Source organism: Pogoniulus pusillus, chromosome Z (genome assembly GCF_015220805.1).
Source record: "Pogoniulus pusillus isolate bPogPus1 chromosome Z, bPogPus1.pri, whole genome shotgun sequence".
NCBI lineage: Eukaryota > Metazoa > Chordata > Aves > Piciformes > Lybiidae > Pogoniulus > Pogoniulus pusillus.
The window spans coordinates 50,854,019-50,879,312 of NC_087309.1; the positions used below are offsets into that span (position 1 = coordinate 50,854,019).

Below are 25,294 nucleotides of genomic sequence, written 5' to 3' on the forward strand. Positions count from 1 at the left end.
AAGGGAGCTGGATCTGTGGGAACAGGCACTGCAGATCGCCCCTGCTAAGGGAACTGCCCCTGGAAAAAGTGAGGGATGGGTACAGATCCCTGTCAGGGGTAGTAAGGGAAATCCACTCCGGCCCTCTCCTCCTCTTCCTCTGCCCTTGCACAACAAGTATGAGGCCCTGCATAACAAGTATGAGGCCCTGCATGCAGAGGGCACAGAGGATGAGAACGCTGAGGAGCATCCAACTGTGATGATGCCTAGGGTGGAGCAGTCCCCACCAACTGTGGTGAGTAGCTCCACAAAAAACCAAAAAAAGTAGAAGGGTTATAGTTGTTGGGGACTCAGTCTTGAGGGGGACAGAGGGACCAATTTGTCATCCCGACCCGTCTCACAGGGAGGTCTGCTCCCTTCCTGGTGCCTGGGTTAGGCACATCACCAGGAGACTCCCAAACCTAATCCAGCCCTCTGATTATTACCCCTTGCTGGTAATACAGGCTGGCAGCGACGAAATTGAGAAGAAGGGAACCAGGGCAATTAAAAAGGAATTTAAGGCCCTGGGGAAATTGATAGATGGGGCAGGAGCACAGGTGGTGTTCTGCTCAGTTCCCTCTGTGGCAAGGGAGTTCACAGAGAGGAACAGCAGAACCTGTGACATCAACAGCTGGCTCAAGGGATGGTGCAAGCGGTGGCACTTTGGCTTCTTCGACCTTGGGGGAACTTTTACTGCGCCAGACCTGCTTGATCGTGATGGGGTGCAGTTGTCTAGGAGGGGCAGGAGAGTCCTGGCACTGGAGTTGGCAGGGCTCATTAGGCGGGCTTTAAACTAGGTCTGAAGGGGGTGGGTGAGGCAATTACTCTCTCTGAGAAGGAGAGAGTGGGAAGGAAACTAGGGACAATTGAGGAACCGAGAGCCCAGCTGAAGTGCATCTACACCAATGCACACAGCTTGGGTAACAAGCAGGAGGAACTGGAAGTCCTGGTCCACCAGGGTGACTATGATATAGCTGCCATTTCAGAAACTTGGTGGGATGACAGGCATGACTGGAGTGCTATACTGCGGGGATACAGCCTCTTCAGGAGAGATAGGCAAGGGAGAAGAGGAGGAGGGGTGGCCCTGTATATTAGGGAGTCACTCCTTGCCACTGGGCTTGAGGTGAGGGACGAAGGGGTTGAGAGCTTGTGGGTTAAAATCAGAGGGAGGACTAACAAATCTGACATCCTGGTTGGAGTCTGTTATAGACCACCCAACCAGGATGAGGAAACAGATGAGATATTTTACAAACAATTGGAGGCTGTCTCAAGATCATCAGATCTTGTTCTTGTGGGTGACTTTAACCTGCTGGGAACTTAATTCAGCAGAGAGGAGGCAGTCCAGGAGATTTCTAGAGTGCATGGAGGACAGCTTCATGACCCAGCTGTTAAGTGAGCCCACTAGGGGTCAAGCTCAGCTTGACCTGCTGCTCTCCAGCAGAGAAGGGCTGGTAGGAGATGTGGCAGTGGGAGGCTGCCTGGGGTGTAGTGATCATGAGTTAGTGGAGTTTTCAATATACAGGGAGGTAGGGAGGCACTTCAACAAAACCTACACCTTGGACTTCCGGAGGACAAACTTCAGTTTGCTCAAGAAACTTATTTCCAATGTCCCCTGAGCAGCAGTCCTTGAGAACAAAGGGGTCCATGATGGTTGGACCTACTTTAAACAGGAGCTCTTGAAGGCACAGGAGCTGGCAGTTCCCATGTGCCGAAAGATGAGCCGGTGGGGAAGGCGACCAGCCTGGATGAGCAAAGAGCTCCTGAAGGAATTGGGGGAAAAAAAAGAGGGTGTATCACCTCTGGAAGGAGGGAAAGGCTTCTCCTGACATGTTTAAGGAGATAGCCAGATTATGTTGGTGAAAAATTAGAGAGGCTAAGGCCCAGCTAGAACTTAGGCTGCCACTTCCGTGAAAGATAATAAAAAGCACTTTTATAAATGTATCAATGCTAAAAGGAAGGGCAAGAAGAGCCTCCACTGCTTACTGGACCAGGAGGGGAACACTATAACTGATGATGAAGAAAAGGCTGAGGTCCTGAATGTCTTCTTCGCCTCAGTTTTCAACAGTAAGGAGGGAGGAGTTCAGGGCAAGTGGCCTCTTGAACTGGGGCATGGGGTCAGGGAGCAGTGTGTTCCCCTGGAAATTCATAAAGAATTAGTTCAGGACCTGCTGAGCCACCTGGACACCCACAAGTCCATGGGACCAGATGGGATCCATCCCAGGGTGCTGAGAGAGCTGGCAGCTGAGCTGGCCAAGCCACTCTCCATCATTTTCCAGCAGTCCTGGCTCACCGGAGAGGTCCCAGGAGACTGGAAAATGGCCAACGTGGTCCCCATCCACAAGAAGGGTCGGATGGAGGAGCCTGGGAACTACAGACCTGTGAGCCTGACCTCAGTGCCAGGGAAACTGATGGAGCAGGTTATCTTGGGGGTGATAAGAACGCACCTGAGGGATGGCCAAGGGCTCAGGTCCAGCCAGCATGGGTTTAGGAAGGGCAGATCCTGCCTCTTCAACCTGATCTCCTTCTATGATCAGGTGACCCACCTGGTGGATGTGGGGAGGCCTGTGGATGTGGTCTGTCTGGACTTCAGCAAGGCCTTTGACACTGTCCCCCACAGCAAACTGCTGGCTAAGCTGTCAGCCCATGGCTTGGATGGCAACACTCTGTGCTGGGTTAGGAACTGGCTGGAGGGCCGGACCCAGAGAGTGGTGGTGAATGGTGCCACATCCAGCTGGTGGCCAGTCACTAGTGGTGTCCCTCAGGGATCAGTGCTGGGCCCCATCCTCTTTAACATCTTCATAGATGATCTGGATGAGGGAATGGAGTCAGTCATCAGCAAGTTTGCAGATGACACTAAGCTGGGGGCAGATGTGGCTGGGTTGGAGGGCAGAAGGGCTCTGCAGCGGGACCTTGACCGCCTGGACAGATGGGCAGAGTCCAATGGGATGGGGTTCAATAGCTCCAAGTGCAGGGTGCTGCACTTTGGCCACAACAACCCCATGCAGAGATACAGGCTGGGGTCGGAGTGGCTGGAGAGCAGCCAAACAGAGAGGGATTTGGGGGTGCTGATTGATACCTGCCTGAACATGAGCCAGCAGTGTGCCCAGGTGGCCAAGAGAGCCAGTGGCATCCTGGCCTGCATCAGGAATGGTGTGGTCAGCAGGAGCAGGGAGGTCATTCTGCCCCTGTACTCTGCACTGGTTAGCCCACACCATGAGTACTGTGTTCAGTTCTGGGCCCCCCAGTTTAGGAGGGACATTGAGATGCTTGAGCATGTCCAGAGAAGGGCAACGAGGCTGGGGAGAGGCCTTGAGCACAGCCCTACGAGGAGAGGCTGAGGGAGCTGGAATTGTTTAGCCTGGAGAAGAGGAGGCTCAGGGGTGACCTTATTGCTGTCTACAAGTACCTGAAGGGTGGTTGTGGCCAGGGGGAGGTTGCTCTCTTCTCTCAGGTGGCCAGCACCAGAACGAGAGGACACAGCCTCAAGCTATGTCAGGGGAAATTTAGGCTGGAGGTGAGGAGAAAGTTCTTCACTGAGAGAGTCATTGGCTGCTGGAATGGGCTGCCTGGGGAGGTGGTGGAGTCGCCGTCCCTGGGGCTGTTCAAGGCAAGATTGGACATGGCACTTGGTGCCATGGTCTAGCCTTGAGCTCTGTGGTAAAGGGTTGGACTTGATGATCTATGAGGTCTTTTCCAACCCTGATGATACTGTGATACTGTGATAATTTAATCTAGTGCAGTCTTTCTGTTTTACTTACCCTCATTAACCCTCACAGCTTTTTAATGCACTCTGTTCAATTACTCTATTTCTACAACACTTAAAAGATATACAAAGAAATGAAACATTCAGCACATCCTTATATTCAGAACAAGCACTGCAAACACTGAAATAGTTCTTACTATTCTTTAGTGGTTCTTTCTCAAGAATGCTTAATTAACATTGTACCTCTGTACCAAAGTGAACACAATATCCAGCAATTTAAAGTTCTTTTTTTTTCTGATACAGTCTCTACATCACCTATTTTCTCCTGATTCAACACCACCAATTTTATTTTCATGTGCCCAGATTTTCAGCAATTCAAAGAAACTTTCTAATATGAAATATGTTACTTATTATTCAAGGTACAATCTCATTTACTTCCACCCAAAGTAGGTTTTCTTGGTTGCTTTTTTGTTGTTGTTGTAACAGCAGGGTCATTATTTTTGAGAACAGACTCCTCTTTACACCTAAAGAGCTTTACTTTCAGAGTAGAAGAGCTACGAATTGCAAGGTCTTTTCTTACCATAATAAGGAATTATTGCCCAAGCCATTGCAGAAGCATAGATGCCACCAATCATCCAGAACATACAGAGCCAACTTAGGTGTTCACCTCGTTTCTCCCGAGCAAGCACTTCCGAAAAATAGGAGAAGACTGTTGGGACAGCTCCACCAATCCTAAAAGAAGAATATTGATCATGAATTGAGGGAGTAATAGCTAGATGAAGTTTGAACACGCTTGTAACTGCCGTCAGTGAAAACATAAAATACATGAAGACTTTCTGGCAAGAGTATTTTTTCTCAAATTGCACCATGTATTGAGGAACTTTTAAGAAAATTTTCACCAGTTTGGATGCAGTTTTTGTCAATGATCTCCTTGAAAACTTCGTGTACAATTTGCTGCATTTGACATTCCAGAGGCGTTGTCAATGTGCCAGCTGCTGAAACAGAAACCACACAAATCATTGACTTCCACCACTGCAAAAAAATTGAAATCATAGAATTGTCAGGGCTGGAAGGCACGTTCAAGGATCATCTAGTTTCAACTCCCCTATCATGGGTAAGGACACTTCACACTACTTCAGGTTGCTCAGAGTCCCATCCAGCCTGGCCTGAAAGACTTCCAGGGATGAGGCTTCTACCATCTCCCTGGGCAACCTGTTCAAGTGTCTCACCATCCTTATGGTGAAGAACTTCCTAACATCCAATCTAAATCTACCACTTGTAGTTTTGCTCCACTGCTACTAGTCCTATCGCTATCCAACACCCTAAAAATTCCCTCAGCAGCTTTCCTGTAAGCCCCCTTACAATACCATAAAGCCACAATTAGGTTTCCTTGGAGTATTCTCCTCTCCAGACCAAATTGCCCAAAATCTCTCAGTCTGTCTTCATAGGAGAGGAACTGTAGCCCTCTGATCATCCCTTGTGGCCCTTCTCTGGACATATTCCAGGACATCCATGTCTTTCCTGTAATAGGGGCTCCAAAACTGGATGAAGTACTCCAGGTGGGGTCTCACGAGAACAGTGTAGAGGGAGGCCAGCAGGTCACCTCCCTTGACCTTCTGGCCATGCTTTCTCTTGATGCAGCCGAGGATATAGCTGGCTTTCATGGCAGCCTACTGATGAGTGTTAAAATAAGTTTGGGTTCATTGGTTGTTTTTTGGTGGGGTTTTTTGTGGTTTTGTGTGTGTGTTTTTTTGTTTTGTTGGTGTCCCCCCCCGGAATGTTGCTAATTTTCCCAAAGGAAAACAGGTATTTCTCCAAGTCTTACTTCTCATGTTTTAGGTAACCAAGAAGTGACTCAATGTCACCTGTGTTGCTGTGTTGCTAATATGTTCTATTCCACAAAGATTTTAAAAGACATTCTGTTCAGTTGTACTACATTATTTGCTATTATCAGTTTTTCATGTAGTAAAAATAAACAATGGCTCAAGGCTGTTGGACAACAAAAGGGTGTGGGAGGGAAGAGTTTAACTTAGTGTCAATGCAAGCTATCAAACCTTCCACACCAGCACAAGTTCTTGTGGATTTTGTTTTTCTTGCTGAAGAAGATACTTGCAAAGCTTGAAAATATACTCTTGCATTCTAGATCACATACTTTAAAGCATGGTGTCTCAGTTCTAGTTTAAATTTCCCAGAGACTCAAATATAGTTAATAGAACCAATACCAATTTATAGGATGCCTTTCCCTCTTCCCCTTTCTCTCCCAAAGAAAAGGAATTAGATGTAGTATCACAGAATCAACCAGGTTGGAACAGACCTCCAAGAACATCCACTCCAACCTAGCACCCAGCCCTATCCAGTCAACTAGACCATGACACTAAGTGCCTCAGCCAGTTTTTTCTTGAACACCTCCAGGGATGGCAACTCCACCACCTCCCTGGGCAGTCCATGTAGAGAGGTCTAGTTGATTGGTTAGGGCTGGGTGATAGGTTGGACTGGATGATCTTGGAGGTCTCTTCCAACCTGGTTGATTCTATGGTTCTATGGTTCTATGGTTCTATGGTTCTATGGTTCTATGGAAAAGGTAAAACACACCCAAATAAATAGTCCCACTTCAGTCTGGAAGTTAAAAGAGAAAACATTAACAATAAATAAAAGGTATTTGAGGTATGTGAGTTACAAAAGGTATAGAGAAGAGAAAACAAGATACAAAACATGTAAGTACAACCAGATTGATGGCAATGGTTTTGTACGCCTTGTAGATGACGGACACGTGGTAAAACAAAGAGTAGCAGGAAATGGGATGGTGATGCTGGCAAGCAGGGAAGCAGGGCATGTGAGAGAGAAACAGAAAGTTCCTCTGTTTTTATAGAGGGGCTAGATGGGAAGTGGGAGTGGGCTAACCACCACACCTAGTAGTGTTCGGACCCACCCCCAGGGAGGGGTCAGGAGGACCTTGTGTCAGGGTCAAGACCACTTCCTCAGGAGGGTTAACTCTTTACACATGGTTTAGATTTTTCACCAAATTACAAAACCAACCAAACCAAACCCCCCAAAAACTAAAACCAACCAACCAAAAAAAACCAACCAAACAAACAAACAAAATCAAAAACAGCAACAACAACAACATTAAAAACATATACATTCTGTCTTCTGGGAGCTGCCAAGCTAGGAGCAAAAAGAAATAAATTTTAAGTGGATTAAAACAAATATAAAAAAAAATAAATGAATATAGAAATGGCATTTTGCTCTTAAGAAAATGCAGTGCCACAGTTGTCTTCAGGTACAGTGATGAAACACTGATTGAGTTGTTATAATTATTTAGGGGTCTGCTGTTCTGTTACTTCCTTCAAGATAGGTCTCCATGAAGTACCAGTAGTCAATTCTAACTTTATAATTAATGCAGAGCCCTTAGTGGAGCTCTTACAGCCTCTGTCAGTTCTGCAGAGGTTTGTATCTCCATGAATACTTGTTAAATATGCAGAGGAAGTTCTTGACAGAGAGAGTGATCTGCCTTCGGAATGAGCTGCCCAGGGAGGTGGTGGAGTCAACATCCCTCGAGGTGTTCAAGAAAACACTGGATGAGGCATTTAGTGCCATGGTCTACATGACTGGATAGAGCTGGGTGATAGGTTGGACTGGATGATCTTGGAGGTCTCTTCCAACCTGGTTGATTCTATGATTCTATGAGCAAACACTACGAGCCTTCACTGTCCTGTCGCAGGCAATGGGAGACACTGTCCTCAGTGATTCTCCTCTCCTGGAAGTCTAGAGTGAAGGGGAATGGCCAAGGGTAGAATCATAGCTCATTTTGCTGTGGTGGAGAAACACTCCTGCCTCAGAGATGCTACAGACAAAAGGCTCTTCAGTTCCTGTGCTATAAGCAGATTACAGCTATAACTTCATACCCTTCATGGCCTTGAATTATGCTCTTATAATATTGTCCAAATATAGCACTCATAGATCTAATTAGAGTCCTTCTTCCAATGATGATAATTGACTAGTAGAACCAGAAACCAGAACCAGAAGTCTTCCTATTTCCTGCCTAAGCTGGAAAGTGCTGATGAGAAGTTATAGGTGCCCACTTTCAAGAAGGCCTAAATTAAAAGACTAATCATGGGATATAGGGCAGTATGATTCATGCAGCAATACTCTACCTAAAGAAAGTAATTTTTGGCAAGTCAGTGCTTCTTTCTCTGATTGCTTCTGCTCATTATGAAAAGTATACTGAGAGATAAGTAAATATATATTTGGCAATTTTCCTGTTCTGTTATCCAGTCTGCACTTCTAAATTAACAATTCTCTTCCTTTCCTATGTTTTTTCATGAAATGCAGAATCTTCTTTTTATTTTGCAATGCAGTTACTGTGGTAGTAAATATAGCTTGAAACCATCTGCACTGGGTAGCACAATTAATAGTAAAGGACATTTAACAATGTAATAGATTCCTATTACAAAGGGCTTGAAAACATTTTCTATAAAGGGTTCCTTTCAGGCAAATATAGTTCCTAGGGTCGTGAAATTCAGGACTCAACACATAATTGTCGTGAGTTGCCCCTTAAATCTCATTGGCTGGGGTTCCAGTGAAGTGTGTCTTGTCCAGAGTTTCCAATGGTTGGAGTAAGTCATGCATCTGCACGTTACACAAATGTTTATTAGGTGATGGTTCAGGAAATGAGTGGATGCTTTAGGTGGAAAGAACCTGTCCTACTTTAATGTCATAAAATGTATGGAGATCCTGATCAAGAGCAACAAAAAAAGGCCTCTCCTATCTGTGAGCACGAACCAATCATACCATGATTAAAAAGAGAGTGTATCACCTTTGGAAAAGAGGGGAGGTGTCCCAGGAGAAGTTCAAGGAAGTTGCTAGGTCTTGTAGAGGAAAAATTAGAGAGGCAAAAGCCCACTTGGAGCTCAGGCTGGCCATGGCTGCCAAGGAAAATAAAAAGTGTTTCTTTAAATATATGAATGGCAAGAGAAGGGGCAAGGACAACCTCCAGTCCTTACTAGATAGAGAGGGGAACATAGTGACAAAGGATGAGGAAAAGGCAGAGGTGCTTAACACGTTCTTTGCCTCAATCTTCACTAGTGGGACAGGTTGTCTCCAGGACAGCTGGACTCCTGAAGTGGTGGATGGAGTCAGGGACCAGTACAGTCCCCCTCTAATCCAAGAGGAAGCAGTAAGGGACCGGTTGGGATCCACCCTAGGGTGCTGAGAGAGCTGGCAGCTGAGCTGGCCAAGCCACTCTCCATCATTTATCAGCAGTCCTGGCTCACTGCAGAGGTCCCTGAAGACTGGAAGCTGGCCAATGTGATTCCCATACACAAGAAGGGTCGTAAGGAGGAGCCAGAAAACTACAGACCTGTCAGCCTGACCTCAGTGCCAGGCAAGGTCATGGAACAGGTCATCTTGAGTGGCATCACAAAGCACCTACAGGATGGCCAAGGGATCAGGCCAGCCAGCATGGGTTTAGGAAGGGCAGGTCCTGTCTCACCAACTTGATCTCCTTTTATGATCAGATTACCTGCCTGGTGAATGTGGGGCAGGCTGTGGATGTAGTCTACCTGGACTTCAGCAAAGCCTTTGACACTGTCTGCCACAAGAAGCTCCTAGCCAAGCTGGCAGCTCATGGTTTGGACAGATTCACTCTGTGCTGGGTCAAGAACTGGCTGGATGGCAGAGCCCAGAGAGTGGTGGTGAATGGTGCCACATCCAGTTGGCAGCCAGTCACTAGTGGTGTTCCCCAAGGATCAGTACTGGGCCCAGTCCTGTTCAATATCTTTATTGATGACCTGGATGAGGGAATTGAGTCCAGCATCAGTAAGTTTGCAGATGACACCAAGCTAGGAGCAGGTGTTGATCTGTTGGAAGGTAGAAGAGCCCTGCAGAGGGACCTGGACAGGCTGGATGGGTGGGCAGAGGCCAATGGGATGAGATTTAACAAGGCCAAGTGCAGGGTTCTGCACTTTGGCCACAACAACCCCAAGCAGCACTACAGGCTGGGGGCTGAGTGGCTGGAGAGCAGTCAGGAGGAAAGGGACCTGGAGGTACTGATAGACAGTAAGCTGAAGATGAGCCAGCAGTGTGCCCAGGTGGCCAAGAGAGCCAATGGCATCCTGGCCTGCATCAGGAACAGTGTGGCCAGTAGGACAAGGGAGGTTATTCTGCCCCTGTACTCAGCACTGGTCAGGCCACACCTTGAGTCCTGTATCCAGTTCTGGGCCCCTCAATTCAAGAAAGATGTTGAGGTGCTGGAACATGTCCAGAGAAGGGCAACAAAGCTGGTGAGAGGCCTGGAGCACAAATCCTATGAGGAGAGGTTGAGGGAGCTGGGCCTGTTTAGCCTGGAGAAGAAGAGGCTCAGGGGTGATCTTATTACTGTCTACAACTACCTGAAGGGGCATTGTAGCCAGGTGGGGGGTGGCCTCTTCTCCCAGGCAACCAGCAATAGAACAAGGGGACACAGTCTCAAGTTGTGCCAGGGTAGGTATAGGCTGGATATTAGGAAGAAGTTCTTCACAGAGAGAGTGATTTCCCATTGGAATGGGCTGCCCAGGGAGGTGGTGGAGGCACCGTCTCTGGGGGTCTTCAAGAAAAGACTGGATGAGGCACTTAGTGCCATGGTGTAGTTGACTGGCTAGGGCTGGGTGATAGGTTGGACTGGATGATCTTGGAGGTCTCTTCCAACCTGGTTGATTCTATGATTCTATGATTCTATGATTCATTCTGGACTTGTGTAAGTATGGAGTGATACTGCTAGATGCTTTTAGGACACCACTATCTAGAAAAGTTCTTCCTATGCCACAAAGCTTGTATGATGACTAAAAAAAACAATTGTGAAAATTTTAGAGAGGCTAATCAATCACAGAACTGAAGGAGAGAAGAGGGAGATGAAGAGGAAGCATCATGCTGCCTATGACTGCTCTTTTGCTGTCATGCTGGACGACTTCAAGGTGGCAGTAGCCATCCCTCTCCCTAAAACTTGCTCTCAAATGCAGAGCAAATGACAGCAGAAAGGAAGCATAGGAATCAGTACAGCGATTATCACATTAAACCATAGTGAGGAAACTCCTTTAAAACTGTGTGGACATCGAGAACATTTTTAAGTCGCAAAAAGTTATCTCTTTGACTCTTGAAGAAATTTTAATGTGTGCTTCATACCACAAACACTCACTGTTATAGAACTAATGTGGTATCTGGTGTATCACCCAAGATCTGCAAGGAAGAACACATTTTCTGTAGTCTAAGAAACCCTAGGCTGCATCCCATCTTCACTTACACTCAGAACAGAATTTGATCCTTGACACTTTTTGTATGTCAAGTTTGAGAGCAGACTGCCTCTTTGGCATCCCACTGACACTCTGTGGAATGGATGGTGGCATGTAGAGGTGAGAATTTCAAATAAAATCAAAGGCAGAGTTACCACTGATTTTAAAGTAGAAAGATTTAATCTTTTGTGTTACAGCAAATGCAATCACTGTCTTTCCAAAGGATGTGCATTAAGTCTGATTCTGGCAATTAATTGGCCTGAGATGGTGGGCTGTCTCACAGAATCACAGAATGGCATGGGTTGCAAGTCCAACCCCTCTGCTAAAGCAGTTTCACCTGAAGCACGTTTCACATTACCATGTAGTTGTGGAGGGCCTGTAGGCCCCAAAAGAGGCTTGCTTATGCCTATGCCTTGCCTGGACATGTTTTTCTGCCAGGACCCCTGCTTGTAAACAGGTTGTGTAAGACCCCACACACTCAGCTCGTGTCTCCCTGGGGTAAGCCCATGTGATCCCCATATTTGGGGAACTCCAGGCAAGCAGCTTCTGCCTATTATGGTAAGGTTTGGCTGACTGCCAACCTGATTGGTCACTCTAGTGGCCAAAGAGGCCATTAATCTTGGCCCACATTCAATGAATAGGGATGCACAGGTAAACAATGTGCTCAGCTCAGACACGTGCTCTGACCCTCACTTGCAGCACTCAGCTCAGACCCTCAGGCACAGATCCTGCATAGCTCAGCCACTCAGATGCTCAGAGGCCCAGATCTCATGCTCTGACTCACTCGCAGCTCACCTGCCTGCGTACCTTTCTTGCAGAGCTCATTTAAGCCTGCCTAGAATATATATATAAGGAGCTTATAGTCTCCTAAGCCAGCTGTGCACATCTGCAAGCCATTGTGTTATCAGGACCAGATCCTGCATTGCATTTACCTATGGAGATCAGACTCCCAGCACACACTTTGCATGCTTGCTGCCTATCATTGCCTGGTAAGAGTCGTTGCCGCTGAGATAACCAAGAAGCAGACTCTGGATTGTCTGCACACACACACACGGCCTGAAGCCATGAAGAACCGTGCCAGAGACAGCACGATATTCTCCTCCTGCTATACCTGAAATCCTGCCAGCTGAGAATTCCTGGACACAGCATCCAGAAGAAGCCAGCAGCACCAAAGGCAGAGATCGCCTCTTCGCCGGGTGAAAATGTCAGAAACCTATTTCCCCAGAAGCTGGGAAGATTTATCCTTTCCCCTCAAGCCAGGAAGATTCCAGCCTCCAAGTCCATGGGCAGACATCCCCTGAAGAATTGGACAATGGACACAGGCTGTGACACAGCCCCGAAGGGTGATTAATAATTAATAAGACTTGTGAGTAAAAGCTTTAATACCTCTGTAAATATCTGTTGCTTCTGCCATAGAGCAGAAAGAGTTTCAGTCTGCTCTGCTGGGCAAATAGCATATGACCCCAAGCGGCATTAAGCCGAGGAGAAAACTTCTCTCTGTTTACAGTTTGAATGTTTGCTAGTTAAATAACAAATTCCTGTACATATTTTATCCTAGATTGTTTTCATACCTGTGTACTGACCTTTAATATTAATATACAGTGGTTGGGGGTGGTGAGAGTTCAGAATATTGAATTTAATAAATCTATATTTTTATATAAAATTATCTTGCCCCAATTAATTTCTGTCCTCCACCAGAAGCAGAATCCCCCTCAGAAACACATGTCCAAGTGGGTTCTGAAAGTCTCCAAAGAAGGAGACTCCACAATCACCTTGACTAGTCCATTTCAGTGCTTTGTCACTCTCAAAGTAAAGAGATTCCTAAAGTTGTCAGACTCCCCGTGCTCTAGTTTGTGACCATTGCCTCTTGCCCTTGAGGCATATTTTAAATGTTTTAGATTAAAAAAAAAAAAAAAAAAGAATAACAATTACTCGGGGGAATGACAAGACAGAAATAAGCAAGGAATCTGATCCAAAATTTTCATCAAACAAATGTTCAGTTTATGAAGATTATTCAAACCGAAAGATATGTTTTTATAATATTGTGTACACTCTACCTTGAGGTTTGCTCTGTAAAGTTATGAAGAGGGGAAAATCAAAAGGAGATTTACACAGTACACCTATGGAGTTCTGTGAAACAGTAAGTTTGGGTGCATTTGTGTTTGTCACAGACATGAAAAAATGTCTGTTGATCCACCTTAAGAGTTGTAATTCGTCACAATGGATTTTGGCAACTGCACAGTGTGGCAGCTGGGATGAAAACAGTTCTACAAGGCATTCAGGAACCTCTGGCTTCTGATGGGAGCCTTTATTTATTTATTTGCAGGTTCAATAGCCAAGGGGGCTTGAAATCCATAGCTTTACAAGGAATAGAGATAATCAGGGAAAAACAAAACAAAACAAAACAAAACTTTACAGAATACTAAAGGCACAAGGCAACATGGTGTTTTTTCTGAAATGTCTTCTCTTTCAAATTTGGACAAAATCCAGATTAAAAAAATAGAGGCAGTGCCTTTGTAGGATAGCATATGCAAGTTGCCACCTTGTTATTTGCCATTTGTTAAAGAGGTAGAGATCAAAAGACAGATTCAGTGTTACATATGGTGGAAACACCCCACCACCCTTCATCCTTTTGTCTAATTGCACCTACTCTTTTCTCTTCTTGTTAACAGTTGTCTCTCACTGCCTCAAGTCTCATTAAAAAACATCTCTGTTGACTTCTTGTGTGAACTGTCATTACACAGGCAAAGTGTGTAAAAGTGAGTGCCTAGATTGATCAGTTCTCTTTGAGATCTGCTGGATAAAGCCCTACAAATCTGCAGCACGCTATAGACTAAGCTTTGTGGATCATTCCAGCCATGTTTAAATACAAGTGCCTCTTTGTACTATGTACACTAGAGAAGCTGCATTTCAGGTACACACATAGTCCACACACTATGAATAGCCAGAGGGTTCTTGTGACAAAGATTTGTATACAAGTATTTATTGAACTCAGCAGCACTGTCAGGTCTGGTGGGAGCTGAGTTGATAAGTAAGGAATTCATTCCCCAAATTGACCCAAACTATATAAGAAAAAAGAAAATTTGATGTAAAATGCAAGCCCACAATTGCAAACTTTTGCAGATATGCTTTCTTGATGTGGTCGTTCTCCTTCTTCCTCTTCTTCTTCTTCTTCTTCTGCCCTTGTAAAGTCTTTACTTGAAAGACAGATAACATGGTAGCAGTCTGTTATAGATCAGATGACCAGAGTGAAGAGGCATAAGAAATAGTCTATGTGCAGCTGAGACAACTCTCAGAATCAATAGCCTTTGTTTTTACATAAACTTCAACTTATCAGATGCCTGCTGCAAATGCAACGCAGCACAGAAGGAGGAGTCTAAGAAGCTCCTTCTTACAATTGGTGAGGATGCCAACTAGGGAAGGTGGTTCACTGTACCAGTTGTTTGTGAACAGAGAAGTATTTGTGGGTGATGCCATGGTTGGAAACTGTCCTGGGCATAGTAATCACAAAATGATAGAGCTTTTGATTCTTGGGGAAGTATGGAGCAGGACTGGCAGAACTGCTTGTCCTGGAGCCCGGTATACCCCAAAATTCCTCTCCCTCTGTGGTTTGAATGGGAGAAGAAAGGCTCAAAAAACCCATTTCCTTCCACCTGCCCTGCAGGTGTGAAGGGGGGGAGCAAAGGGTCCTTCCAACATGATGGGTGCCCTGTGCAGAGCCCATGCTGGAATTGGGCTGGGGACTGGCTGTGGTCTGCACACCTAGGCAGTGGTGACTCTGCTCTCTGTCTAGGAAGAGTATTAATATTGGGGTACTTCCAGCCTTGGGGTTCCTGCCTTAGAGTTCTCCCTCCGCCTGGATAGTTCCTGCAGAAAGAGTCCCCTGGTGCTCTGAAGGACAAGCTCCTGAGGGACAGGACCATCCCTGCTTTGGATGGCTTCCCACCATAAACACCCTTTGTGCAAGCTAACAAGCCTCGGGTGTCCTTTGAAAGAGAGCCAGCTGACACACATCTGGACCATCCTTTCTCTCAGACAGTCTGACTCACCTGTGAGTAAACCTCGGCTCAGCCTGATTAATAGTGGGAATGCTCTGTTTAGTAGCTTAGCCTTTTCCACCTCCTGACTTCTATAATAGTCAAATTTACCTATGGTATCCTTGTAAGATCTTCTCAAACTGAATCTGCTGATTAAAACTAAATTAATTTCTGTGTATAGTTTTGGGGGCAGGTTTCAGGAAAATAAAATAATTCTATTTTTGTATATATTCTTGACTCAGCCACATTAATTCCCTGCCTCCACAACACTGCTACCTTAAACTTCAAGCAGACAGGAAGAAGACCATGAACTCAAGGGAAAAAAAAAAGAGTTTATGAATCTTGGAAGGGAAGGCAAGCCACTCAGGAGGACTACAAAAATGTTCCATGGTTATGTAAGAAGAGAATTAGAAGGGGCAAAGGCCAGATAGATCTTACTTTGGCTACTGCTGTAAAAGGCAGTGAGAAGTGTTTCTATAAGACATGGGCAATAAAAGGAGGGGTAAAAAGAGTCTCCTCATGAGGTCACATCTTGAATACTATGTTCAATTTTGAACCCCTCCCTACAAGGACATTGAAGTGCTGGAGCGTGTCCAAAAAAGGCCACAGAAGCTGGTGAAGGATCTAGAGCACACATCTTATGAGGAGTGGCTAAGGTTGTTTAGTCTAGTGAAAGGGGAGGATGAGAGGAGAGTTTATTTTCTCTACAAATATCTGAAAGGAGATTTTAGAGAGGTGGATTTCAATCTCTTTTCCCAAATAATGACCAACAGCATCAGACAGTGCCAGAGGAGACATAGACTGGATATTAGGAAACATTTATTCACCAAAACAGTTGTCAATAATTGCAACAGGCTCCACAGGGAACTGGTTGAGTCACCATCCCTGAAGGTATTTAAAATACAAATGTACCCTGGGCCATGACAAAACAAGTGTGGCCAGGAGGTCAAGAGAGCTGATTATCCCCATCTACTCTGCTCTTGTGGCATCTCACCTGGAGTATTGTGCCCATCTTTGGAGCTCCCAACAGAAGAAAGACATGCAAATGTTAAAACAGGTCCAGAAGAGGGACACAAAGACCATCAGAGCTAGAGCACTCTGTGAAGACAGGCTGAGAGAGCTGGAGATGTTCAGCCTGGAGAGGACAAGGCTCTGGGGAGACCTTACAGAGGCCTTCCAGTAACTGAAGTGAACCTACAGGATACTTGGAGAGGGATGTTTTTTTACAAAGATGTGTAATGACAGAACAAGGGGCAATGGCTTCAACCTGGAAGAAGGTAGATTTAGACAGTAATTAATGGTTGGACTTCATGATGTTAAAGGTGCTTTCAACCTAAATGAGTCCACACTTTTTCTTTTGATTTTTTTTCTGTCATTCAGGTGCTAGGCCTTATTTACATGTTTCCCTTGGCTAGTCTTTCTCTCCCTTTTGTGTAGTCTTCCTTTCCTCACACAGATACCATCCTCTTCTAACAGTCTTAGGAGACCTCTTCTTTCACACATTCATCAGTTTTATATCAGTTGACATTTATCCACAGCTGAAGCTGCAAGGGTTAGATCAAAGCTATTTGGAAAGCTCAGACCTTGCCAGCTGCTTCCCTGGCTTGTCTGAGACACACATCTACCCTTTTGGCATACACTACCAGCTTTGAAGCCAGTCACCTGCAGAGCTATTCATTAGCTCATGGTGTACAAACACTGATAGCCATGAATGGAAGACAGCTGGGATCTGGAAAAGAATTAGAGGCAGCAGGATTACAACATTTTGAGAGGGAGAGAACACCAGGTGCTTCGTAAGAAAGAAGTGGAGCAAGTGGGTATGAAAAGGTAAGAAGTAAATACAACATCATACTAAATATTGGTGATTCAGAACTATAATAGCAGCCTGTTGATCTAGATCTGAAGTTTCTGAATGCAACTGCTTGTGTAAGCCAACTATCTTGTCCTGTGTCCACATGGCACATATCTCTGCTGCAACATTTTACAGTTTATTCTGGCATATAGACAGTTTGCATGTCCTTCCTGTCTTGAGCATTAAGAAAAGGGAGATATGAAACAGTAAGTGTTTCTTGCCACTACACATAATACACAAAAGCGGTGGTGAAAGTCATCATGGGTGGTTTGCATGGGTAAAACTGCTAGTTACAGGAAACTTCATCCACAGTTCTGTTTTTCTGTCAGCTGTTGATTCCTAACAAAGCAAGAGGAATTTGGAAAAAAAAAAAAAAGTATCTAAATGATGAGTTTAGTGCTAGGGTTTTGACACCAGAACACTCTGATAAATTCCAGCCATATGGAGAGTACTGTGGGTAGCTTTGGAGATATTTTTGAGGAATGGTCCAAAAGCTATCTGAAAGTGATATAATGAAGTACAGTTTAAACCCTTCTGAAAAAGAAACACTACCAAGCAAGAAATAGGCAGGAAACAGTCTTATAGTTACATCAGCTAACCAAATTTAAGCTGCATTTCTGAGTATTTCCTATATATGCTGCCCAATGGGGTTGTGGAGTCTCCTTCTCTGGAAACTTCTAAGACCAGCCTGGCTGCATTCCTGTGCAGACTACACTAGGTGATCCTGCTTTTGGCAGGGTGGTTGATCTCTGGAGGTCCTTTCAAACCTCTAACATTCTGTGATTCTGTGATTTATGTGAGTTTGTAGAAGAAATTTGAGCAAACTGGCCATTTTGGCAGATCAGAAATCTCTGCAGTCTGGACACAATGTCTGGTTTCTAAAATAGGACACTTTTATTTAGCATTTTTTACTTGGCTCATGAAAAGCAGTTTCATCTGGGAGCAAATATAGGAGGTTGAAGAATTTCTTGTATTGTAGTTCATATGTTTACTTCAGCTAGCTTCCTACTGCATGAAAACGGATTAATTTTAGATGTAACATTTGGGCTGGATAAATAACATACATTTACCCAAACTGTATCATCTTAGTTTTTTTCCTAAACAATCAATATGAAATTTGCTGGGATAACAGAAATACACACTACTCTAAACTGAGTTGTTTTACTTAGAAAAAAAAAATGCATCTGTAGTTATCCAGAAGTGTGGAAACTAACAGCAAAGTAACAGTTTAGAATAAATAAATACAATTATTTGTCAAAGAGGTTAAACAAAATTTTGTAGCTGAGAATAATGTGTAATAGAATCACTGTTGAATTGGCAACAACTCCAATTCCATTCAACTTAACAGCAATGTTTATGAGTCATGTTCTGGTATTAGAGAAACTTTCATTTTACTGTTTTAAAGATCTTTCCAACACGGTGCTTTTTGATGATAAATCTTTGTGCATTTCCCCAGTGGCTAATGATGGATACAACTCGCAGTTTCTTGTCTAGGTCTTTTTATTTTGTAAGAAACCATATCTAGAGTCCTCCTAGACCTTTACTGGGCTTTTGAACCCAATTTCCCTTTGAGTTTTGATTTCAGGTTAATCAATGTAACCATCACAGTTATAAAACTATTCTCCATAAAAAGAAGTTAGTTTGCAGATCTTATTTAGAAACATAGAATCAGTCAGGGTTGGAAGGGACCACAAGGATCACCAAGTTCCAACCCCTCTACCATGGGCAGGGACACCCTACCCTAGATCAGGCTGGCCAGAGCCCCACCCAGCTTGCCCTTAAACGCTTCCAGGGATAGGACCTCAACCACCTCCCTGGGCAACTCATTCATGGGTCTTACCACTGTCATGGTGAAGAACTTCCTCCTCATGTCCAACCTGATGTATTTGTTCTTTAACCATTTAACTAGCTTAAGTTCACCTGTCAGACTTTCATATGTCTCAATGCCCTTTCCCCAATGCTAATAGTTTGTATTTTAAATCACTTCTTTTGCATGCAAATTTTCTGCAACTTTTAGGGTTTTCACATGAGAAAAAAAATATTTGAAGATATTTTTCCCCTCCTGGATGGTTTGCTTCTATAAATACATCTCAACTGCAAAAATAATTTTAGAAGAATGTATTCTGTAGCATTTTTTTAAAATAAATTTTTCAGTCAGAAGAATACTGGTTTTATTTGTCATGCTTCTTAATCTATTTCATATTATCCAGAGGAAAATAGACCAGTTAAATGATTTCATCTCTTTTGATCAATTCTTAACCTTTAATTGACTTCTAATTGCATGAAATTGTCCAGATAACTCTCTACCCCTGCAAAAAGCTATTCTCCAATCTGAGTAACAATACTGTTTCCCTTCAAAATGTATAATTCAGGATTTTTTTTTTTTTTGCTTAAAATGATTCCTATTTCATATCTGATGATTTTGATTGACACAAAATTACTGGAACAAAGCTTTCTTCCTTGGGAACAGAGATACATATTTGGTGTTTTTCACTAAGAAAGGGAAACCAACACCTAGTGTCCGAAGATAGGACTTCTATAATGATGAGAGGTTACAAAGACTAATTAAGCTGAATTTCTATTCCCATTCAACTGACACAACTTCTTTCCATTCAAGTAAGATGTTCAAGATTTAATTCAAACTCCCTAAGTAAGTTTCATAGGATCATAGAATCACTGCATTGGAAAAGACCTTTAAGATCATCAAGTCCAACCATTATTAGAGTATCAAGTCTGGTGCTAAACAGTATTTCTTAGCACCATACTTATGCATCTTTTAAACACCTCCAGTGATAGGGATTCAACTAGCTTCCTGGGGAGCCTATTCCAGTGTTTAATAATCCTTTTAATAAGACGTTTCTTCTAATATGCAATCTAAATCTTCCTTGATGCACCTTGGGGCCATTTCCTCTCATACTATCACTTGTTACCAGACAGGAGACTGACACCCACCTCACTTCAGGCAGTTATACAGAGTAATAAGCTCCCCCATCAGTCTTCTTTTCTCCAGGCATTTCTCCAGCTGATGTAGATGTTCCTTGTAAGACATGGTCTCCAGTCTGTTCACCAGCTTTGCTGCCCTCCTTTGGACATGTTCCAGACTTCCAGTCTCCATGTCTTCCTCGTACTGACAAGTCCAAAACTGAACAAAGCACTCAAGTTGTGGCCTCAGCAGTGCTGAGTACAGGGGAACAATCGTTCTCTGGTCCTGCTGGTCACAAAACTCCTGATACAGGCTGCAATGTTACTGGTCTTCTTTCTGAGCCAACTACTAATCAAAACCCACAGGTCCTTTTCTGATGGGCAGCTTTCTAACCACTCTGCCCCAAGCTCGAAACATTTCATGGGGTTGTTGTGACCAAAGGGAGGGTCTGACACTTAGCCTTGCTGAATCTTGTACAACGGGCCTCAGACCATCAACCCAGGCTGCCCAGATCCCTCTGCAGAACCTCTCTGCCCTCAAGCAGAACAATATTCCCTTTCAGCTTGGTGTCATCTGCAAACTTACTGAGGGTGCAGTCACATCATTGTTCCACAGTCACATCACTGATAAAGATACTGAAGAGAACTGGTCTCAGTTCTAGCCCCTGGCAAACACTACCTGTGACCAGCCACAAACTGGCTTTAACTTCATTCATCACAAGTCTTTGGGGTCAGCCATCCAGTCAGTTTTTTATCCATCAAAGCATACACCTATCCAAGTCACAACCAGCAGTTTCCCCACAAGACATTGTGGGAGACAGTGTCAAATGCTTTACTGAAATCCAGGTGAACAAGATCCACCTCCCTCATCCACTAAGTGGGATGCCTTTCCATAGAAAAAGTTCAGGTTTGTCAGGCAGGACCTGCTCTTCATGAACCCATGTTGACTGGGCCTGATCACTTGGTTGCCCTGCATAACATACTGCATAATGGCACTCAGGATGATCTGCTCCATGACCTTCTCTGGCACCAAAGTCAGACTGACAGGTCTGCAGTTCCTCAGATACTCATTTCTGCCTTTGTTTCTCAGCCTCAGTCAGCTGAGACCTCCCCAGTTACCCAGGACTGCTCATAAAGAACGGAAAGTGGCCTGGTGGGCAATTCCAGCAGCCCTCACTGCATTCCGCTTGGTGGATGTGGGGAGGCCTGTGGATGTGGTCTATCTGGACTTCAGCAAGGCCTTTGACACTGTCCCCCACAGCAAACTGCTGGCTAAGCTGTCAGCCCGTGGCTTGGATGGCAACACTCTGTGCTGGGTTAGGAACTGGCTGGAGGGCCGGACCCAGAGAGTGGTGGTGAATGGTGCCACATCCAGCTGGCAGCCAGTCACTAGTGGTGTCCCTCAGGGATCTGTGCTGGGCCCCACCCTCTTTAACATCTTCATAGATGATCTGGATGAGGGCATGGAGTCAGTCATCAGCAAGTTTGCAGATGACACCAAGCTGGGGGCAGGTGTGACTGGGTTGGAGGGCAGAAGGGCTCTGCAGCGGGACCTTGACCGCCTGGACAGATGGGCAGAGTCCAATGGGATGGGGTTCAATAGCTCCAAGTGCAGGGTGCTGCACTTTGGCCACAACAACCCCATGCAGAGATACAGGCTGGGGTCGGAGTGGCTGGAGAGCAGTCAGACAGAGAGGGATCTGGGGGTGCTGATTGATACCCTCCTGAACATGAGCCAGCAGTGTGCCCAGGTGGCCAAGAGAGCCAGTGGCATCCTGGCCTGCATCAGGAATGGTGTGGTCAGCAGGAGCAGGGAGGTCATTCTGCCCCTGTACTCTGCACTGGTTAGACCACACCTTGAGTACTGTGTTCAGTTCTGGGCTCCCCAGTTTAGGAGGGACATTGAGATGCTTGAGTGTGTCCAGAGAAGGGCGATGAGGCTGGTGAGAGGCCTTGAGCACAGCCCTATGAGGAGAGGCTGAGGGAGCTGGGATTGTTTAGCCTGGAGAAGAGGAGGCTCAGGGGTGACCTTATAGCTGTCTACAACTACCTGAGGGGTGGTTGTGGCCAGGAGGAGGTTGCTCTCTTCTCTCAGGTGGCCAGCACCAGAACGAGAGGACACAGCCTCAGGCTGCGCCAGGGGAGATGTAGGCTGGAGGTGAGGAGAAAGTTCTTCACTGAGAGAGTCACTGGACACTGGAATGGGCTGCCTGGGGAGGTGGTGGAGTCGCCGTCCCTGGAGCTGTTCAAGGCAAGATTGGACGTGGCACTTGGTGCCATGGTCTAGCCTTGAGCACTGTGGTAAAGGGTTGGACTTGATGATCTGTGAGGTCTCTTCCAACCCTGATGATACTGTGATACTGTGATAGTACAAGAAGATGCAGCTTCAAAGCTGGTGCAAACATCTGGGAGTTTTGAAGTAAACAATACCAAAACCTGTCTGCTGTCTTGCAGAATAACCGATACAAAGGGTATTCATAGAATCATAGAACCAACCAGGATGGAAGAGACCTCCAAGATCATCCACTCCAACCTAGCACCCAGCCCTAGCCAGTCAACTAGACCATTGCACCAAGTGCCTTATCCAGTCTTGTCCTGATTACCAGCCAAAATGCTTTTTTTATCAGTGCTTTGACTTTTTAATTGCTATACCTTTAAAACATTATGCCTTTCCCTGTCAGATATTCTGGCTTCATTCTTATTCTTAACTTTCACAAGTTCCACTGCTGCTAACAAGCGACATGAGGTAATTAAAAATAAATAAATCAATAAAAATCCCCACAAGGACAAAACTAACACCTAAGTGGTCAGCACCAAGCTCTGAAATAACTGTAACACATTGAAATATAACCAGCTGTATGAGCAAACAAAAAAAAAAATGTTCAAACATAAGGTAAAAGTGATCCTTTTATTTACAGAAACAATGTAAGAAGACAGGATTAAGATGCACATGATGTGTCTGCTGCTGTTACAGCTGCACTCAACGAAAGTTCATACACAAAACTGGATTAAAAAAAAAAAAGAGAGAGGAAAGGCATATATGACCCAAACACCATCTTGAATATGGCTCTTCAGTGAAAAAAAAAACCAAAACAACCAACAAAAAGTAAGTCTCAGAAAATGAGCGATCAGGTGAAAAAGAAGGGCTCCAAACATGCTAAGTCTGGTGGCAAAACTGCATCATCATGGGCAAATTTCTGTTCTCTTTTCTGAGAACAGAAAAAAAAAGAAGATCTTTTCCTCATCTTGAGGATATGAAGCTATAAAGGGTTAAACCTCCTGGGGGAGTGGTCTTGAACCTGACCCCAGGTCCATCTGACTCCTCTCTGGGAGTGAGTCTGAACCTGGCCCCAGGTGTAGTGGTTAGCCCACTCCTTGCTTCTTGTCTGGCTCCCTATAAAAAACAGAGGAATTGCCTGTTTCATTCTTTCTTTTGCCTCTCTGCCTGTTAACCACCACCTTGTTGCTGCTGCTCTTTGTTTTACCATGTGGCCATCTTTCCATGTCATGGACAAAACCAAATCCTGATTCTGCCTTCATCCACTGCCATCAATCTGGCTGTGTATATATATATTGTACCTTGTTTTCTCCCTTCCCTACACCTCCTTGTAACTCCTCTACCTTGCATACCTTCTATTTATTGTTGAAGTTGTTTGGGTTTTTTTTTTTTTCCTTTTAACTTCCAAATCTAAGTGAGACTATTTATTTGGGTGTGTTTTACCTTTTCCTCTCGACATATAATTCCTTTCTTTCCAAAAGATGGAGAGGGGAAGGCATCTTATAATTGTATGGGTTCTGTTAGCTATATTTTGAGTCTCTGGGAAATTTAAACTAGAACCAAGGCAGAAGCACAGATTCAGTTCTAAAAATCCTCATGGCATACATGATGGAGCACTGACATCATCCTAAGGGAGTTATTCTGTGGAGAAATCTAGTCTTTGAATAAAACAAAGTTATACGAGCCAGCCATGAATTTCTCTGCAACAATTGTTATGAGGAATGACTTTGCATCTCACTTTGTCTCTTTTTTTGTTGTTTGGGTACTTGTTTTTTTGGGGGGAGGTGGAAGCATTTAAAGCACAGTAAAATTGCCAAATTATCTATGAACTATTTGTACAGCTCTCAGAGATAAGGCAGGAGGATTTTGGATGCAATCTGGACCCACATATTGGCATAAGACACAGACATAAAGGGTCTGCTCCCTCAAAGACCATTAATCACAAGCTGGGTACATGATTGAACATGGTTCCCAATCCAGGACATACATATAACACAGATAAAGCTACAGGCAGTGCACATTACTAGGAAATCTGGTAGCATAGGACAGGAGGAGACCTTGCAGGCAGGTGTGGAACAAGAAATGCGTATTTTGCTGTATGCCTCAAGGAACAATCTAGGTGAAAGCCACCAGTGTCAAAACCTGTCCACCAAAATACAAACTTCTGTGGCACAATGGTACAGTCCTGCCTTCATGAACTGGGCAGGCTAAGCAGGAATACCACAAGCTTCTCTCAGAATTGTGGAAGAGTGAAAGTGTTACGCACCTTGAACTCATAGGGACATGATATGAAAAACATACAAAGAATCTGTATGGGATTTTTTAGGTTTGTTTTTTCCTTTCTTTTATTTTCTTTTTTTTAAATGAATTTGAACAGTTGTCATTTCCTTGTAACTTCCTTAAAATTCCTATCTGACATTGTGGTGATGGGCAAAAGAAATTCTTCTAGCAAGAGAACCTGTAACATTTCCTTGCCCTCTCCCTTTTCCTTCCATCTCACTTTCTAAACTAGTTTAATAGCACTTAGTGTACTGGCAATTTCTTTTTGGTATGGGTATCACTGAACCACAGAATCACAGTTCTAGGGGTTGGAAAGAACTTCCCAAAATCATCTAGTCCAACCCCCCTGCTACAACAATATCACTCAGAATATATTGCAAAAGGATGTGTTCAGGGCAGGTTTTGAATGCCTCCAGAGGTGGAGGCTACACAACCTCTCTAGGCAGCCTGTTCCAGTGCTCTGCCACTCCCAAATTGAAGATCTTTTTCCTTGTGTCTCCATGAAACTTTCTGTGTTCTAGTTTGTGTCCACTGCCTCTGGTTCTGTATCTTGCCTTATTTGGCTTCAGACCAGCTCAAGGGGTTTCTAAAGCCACAAATATCACCCAATGGTGGTAAGGCCTAGTTATAAAAACCTACAGTCAACAAATCATACAAGCAGTGGGACTTCATGTGCGTGGCTTTATGGCACAGCCTACTGTGCTGTCAACAGCCCTTGTTTGTTCATCATCCTAAAGACTAATAGTGCACTGAAGTCAAACTATAATTGGGATTTTTGATCTAAGCCAAGCAATCACCAGAAGTGCTAAACCTGCTGCTTTGTAAAACAGAGGTCTTGGTTATCCAAGGGTGCAGCAAAGGTAGAAGCTTTCTCATGGCAATTTACTTGAGTATCTCAATCTCTGCTTATGTGAACTTAAAATTATAAACTTAATAGAA

At 44.5% G+C, this 25,294-nt stretch overlaps 1 protein-coding gene across 1 annotated transcript in view; it reads right to left on the reverse strand.

The window, feature by feature from the left end:
* The window catches only part of SV2C (synaptic vesicle glycoprotein 2C), a 133,940-nt gene that overhangs the window by 48,136 nt on the left and 60,510 nt on the right, over positions 1-25,294 (reverse strand). The window contains exon 4 of the mRNA XM_064176479.1: positions 4,302-4,453. Coding sequence (XP_064032549.1) covers positions 4,302-4,453 — 152 coding nt within the window. The remainder of the gene's footprint in view (positions 1-4,301; positions 4,454-25,294) is intronic.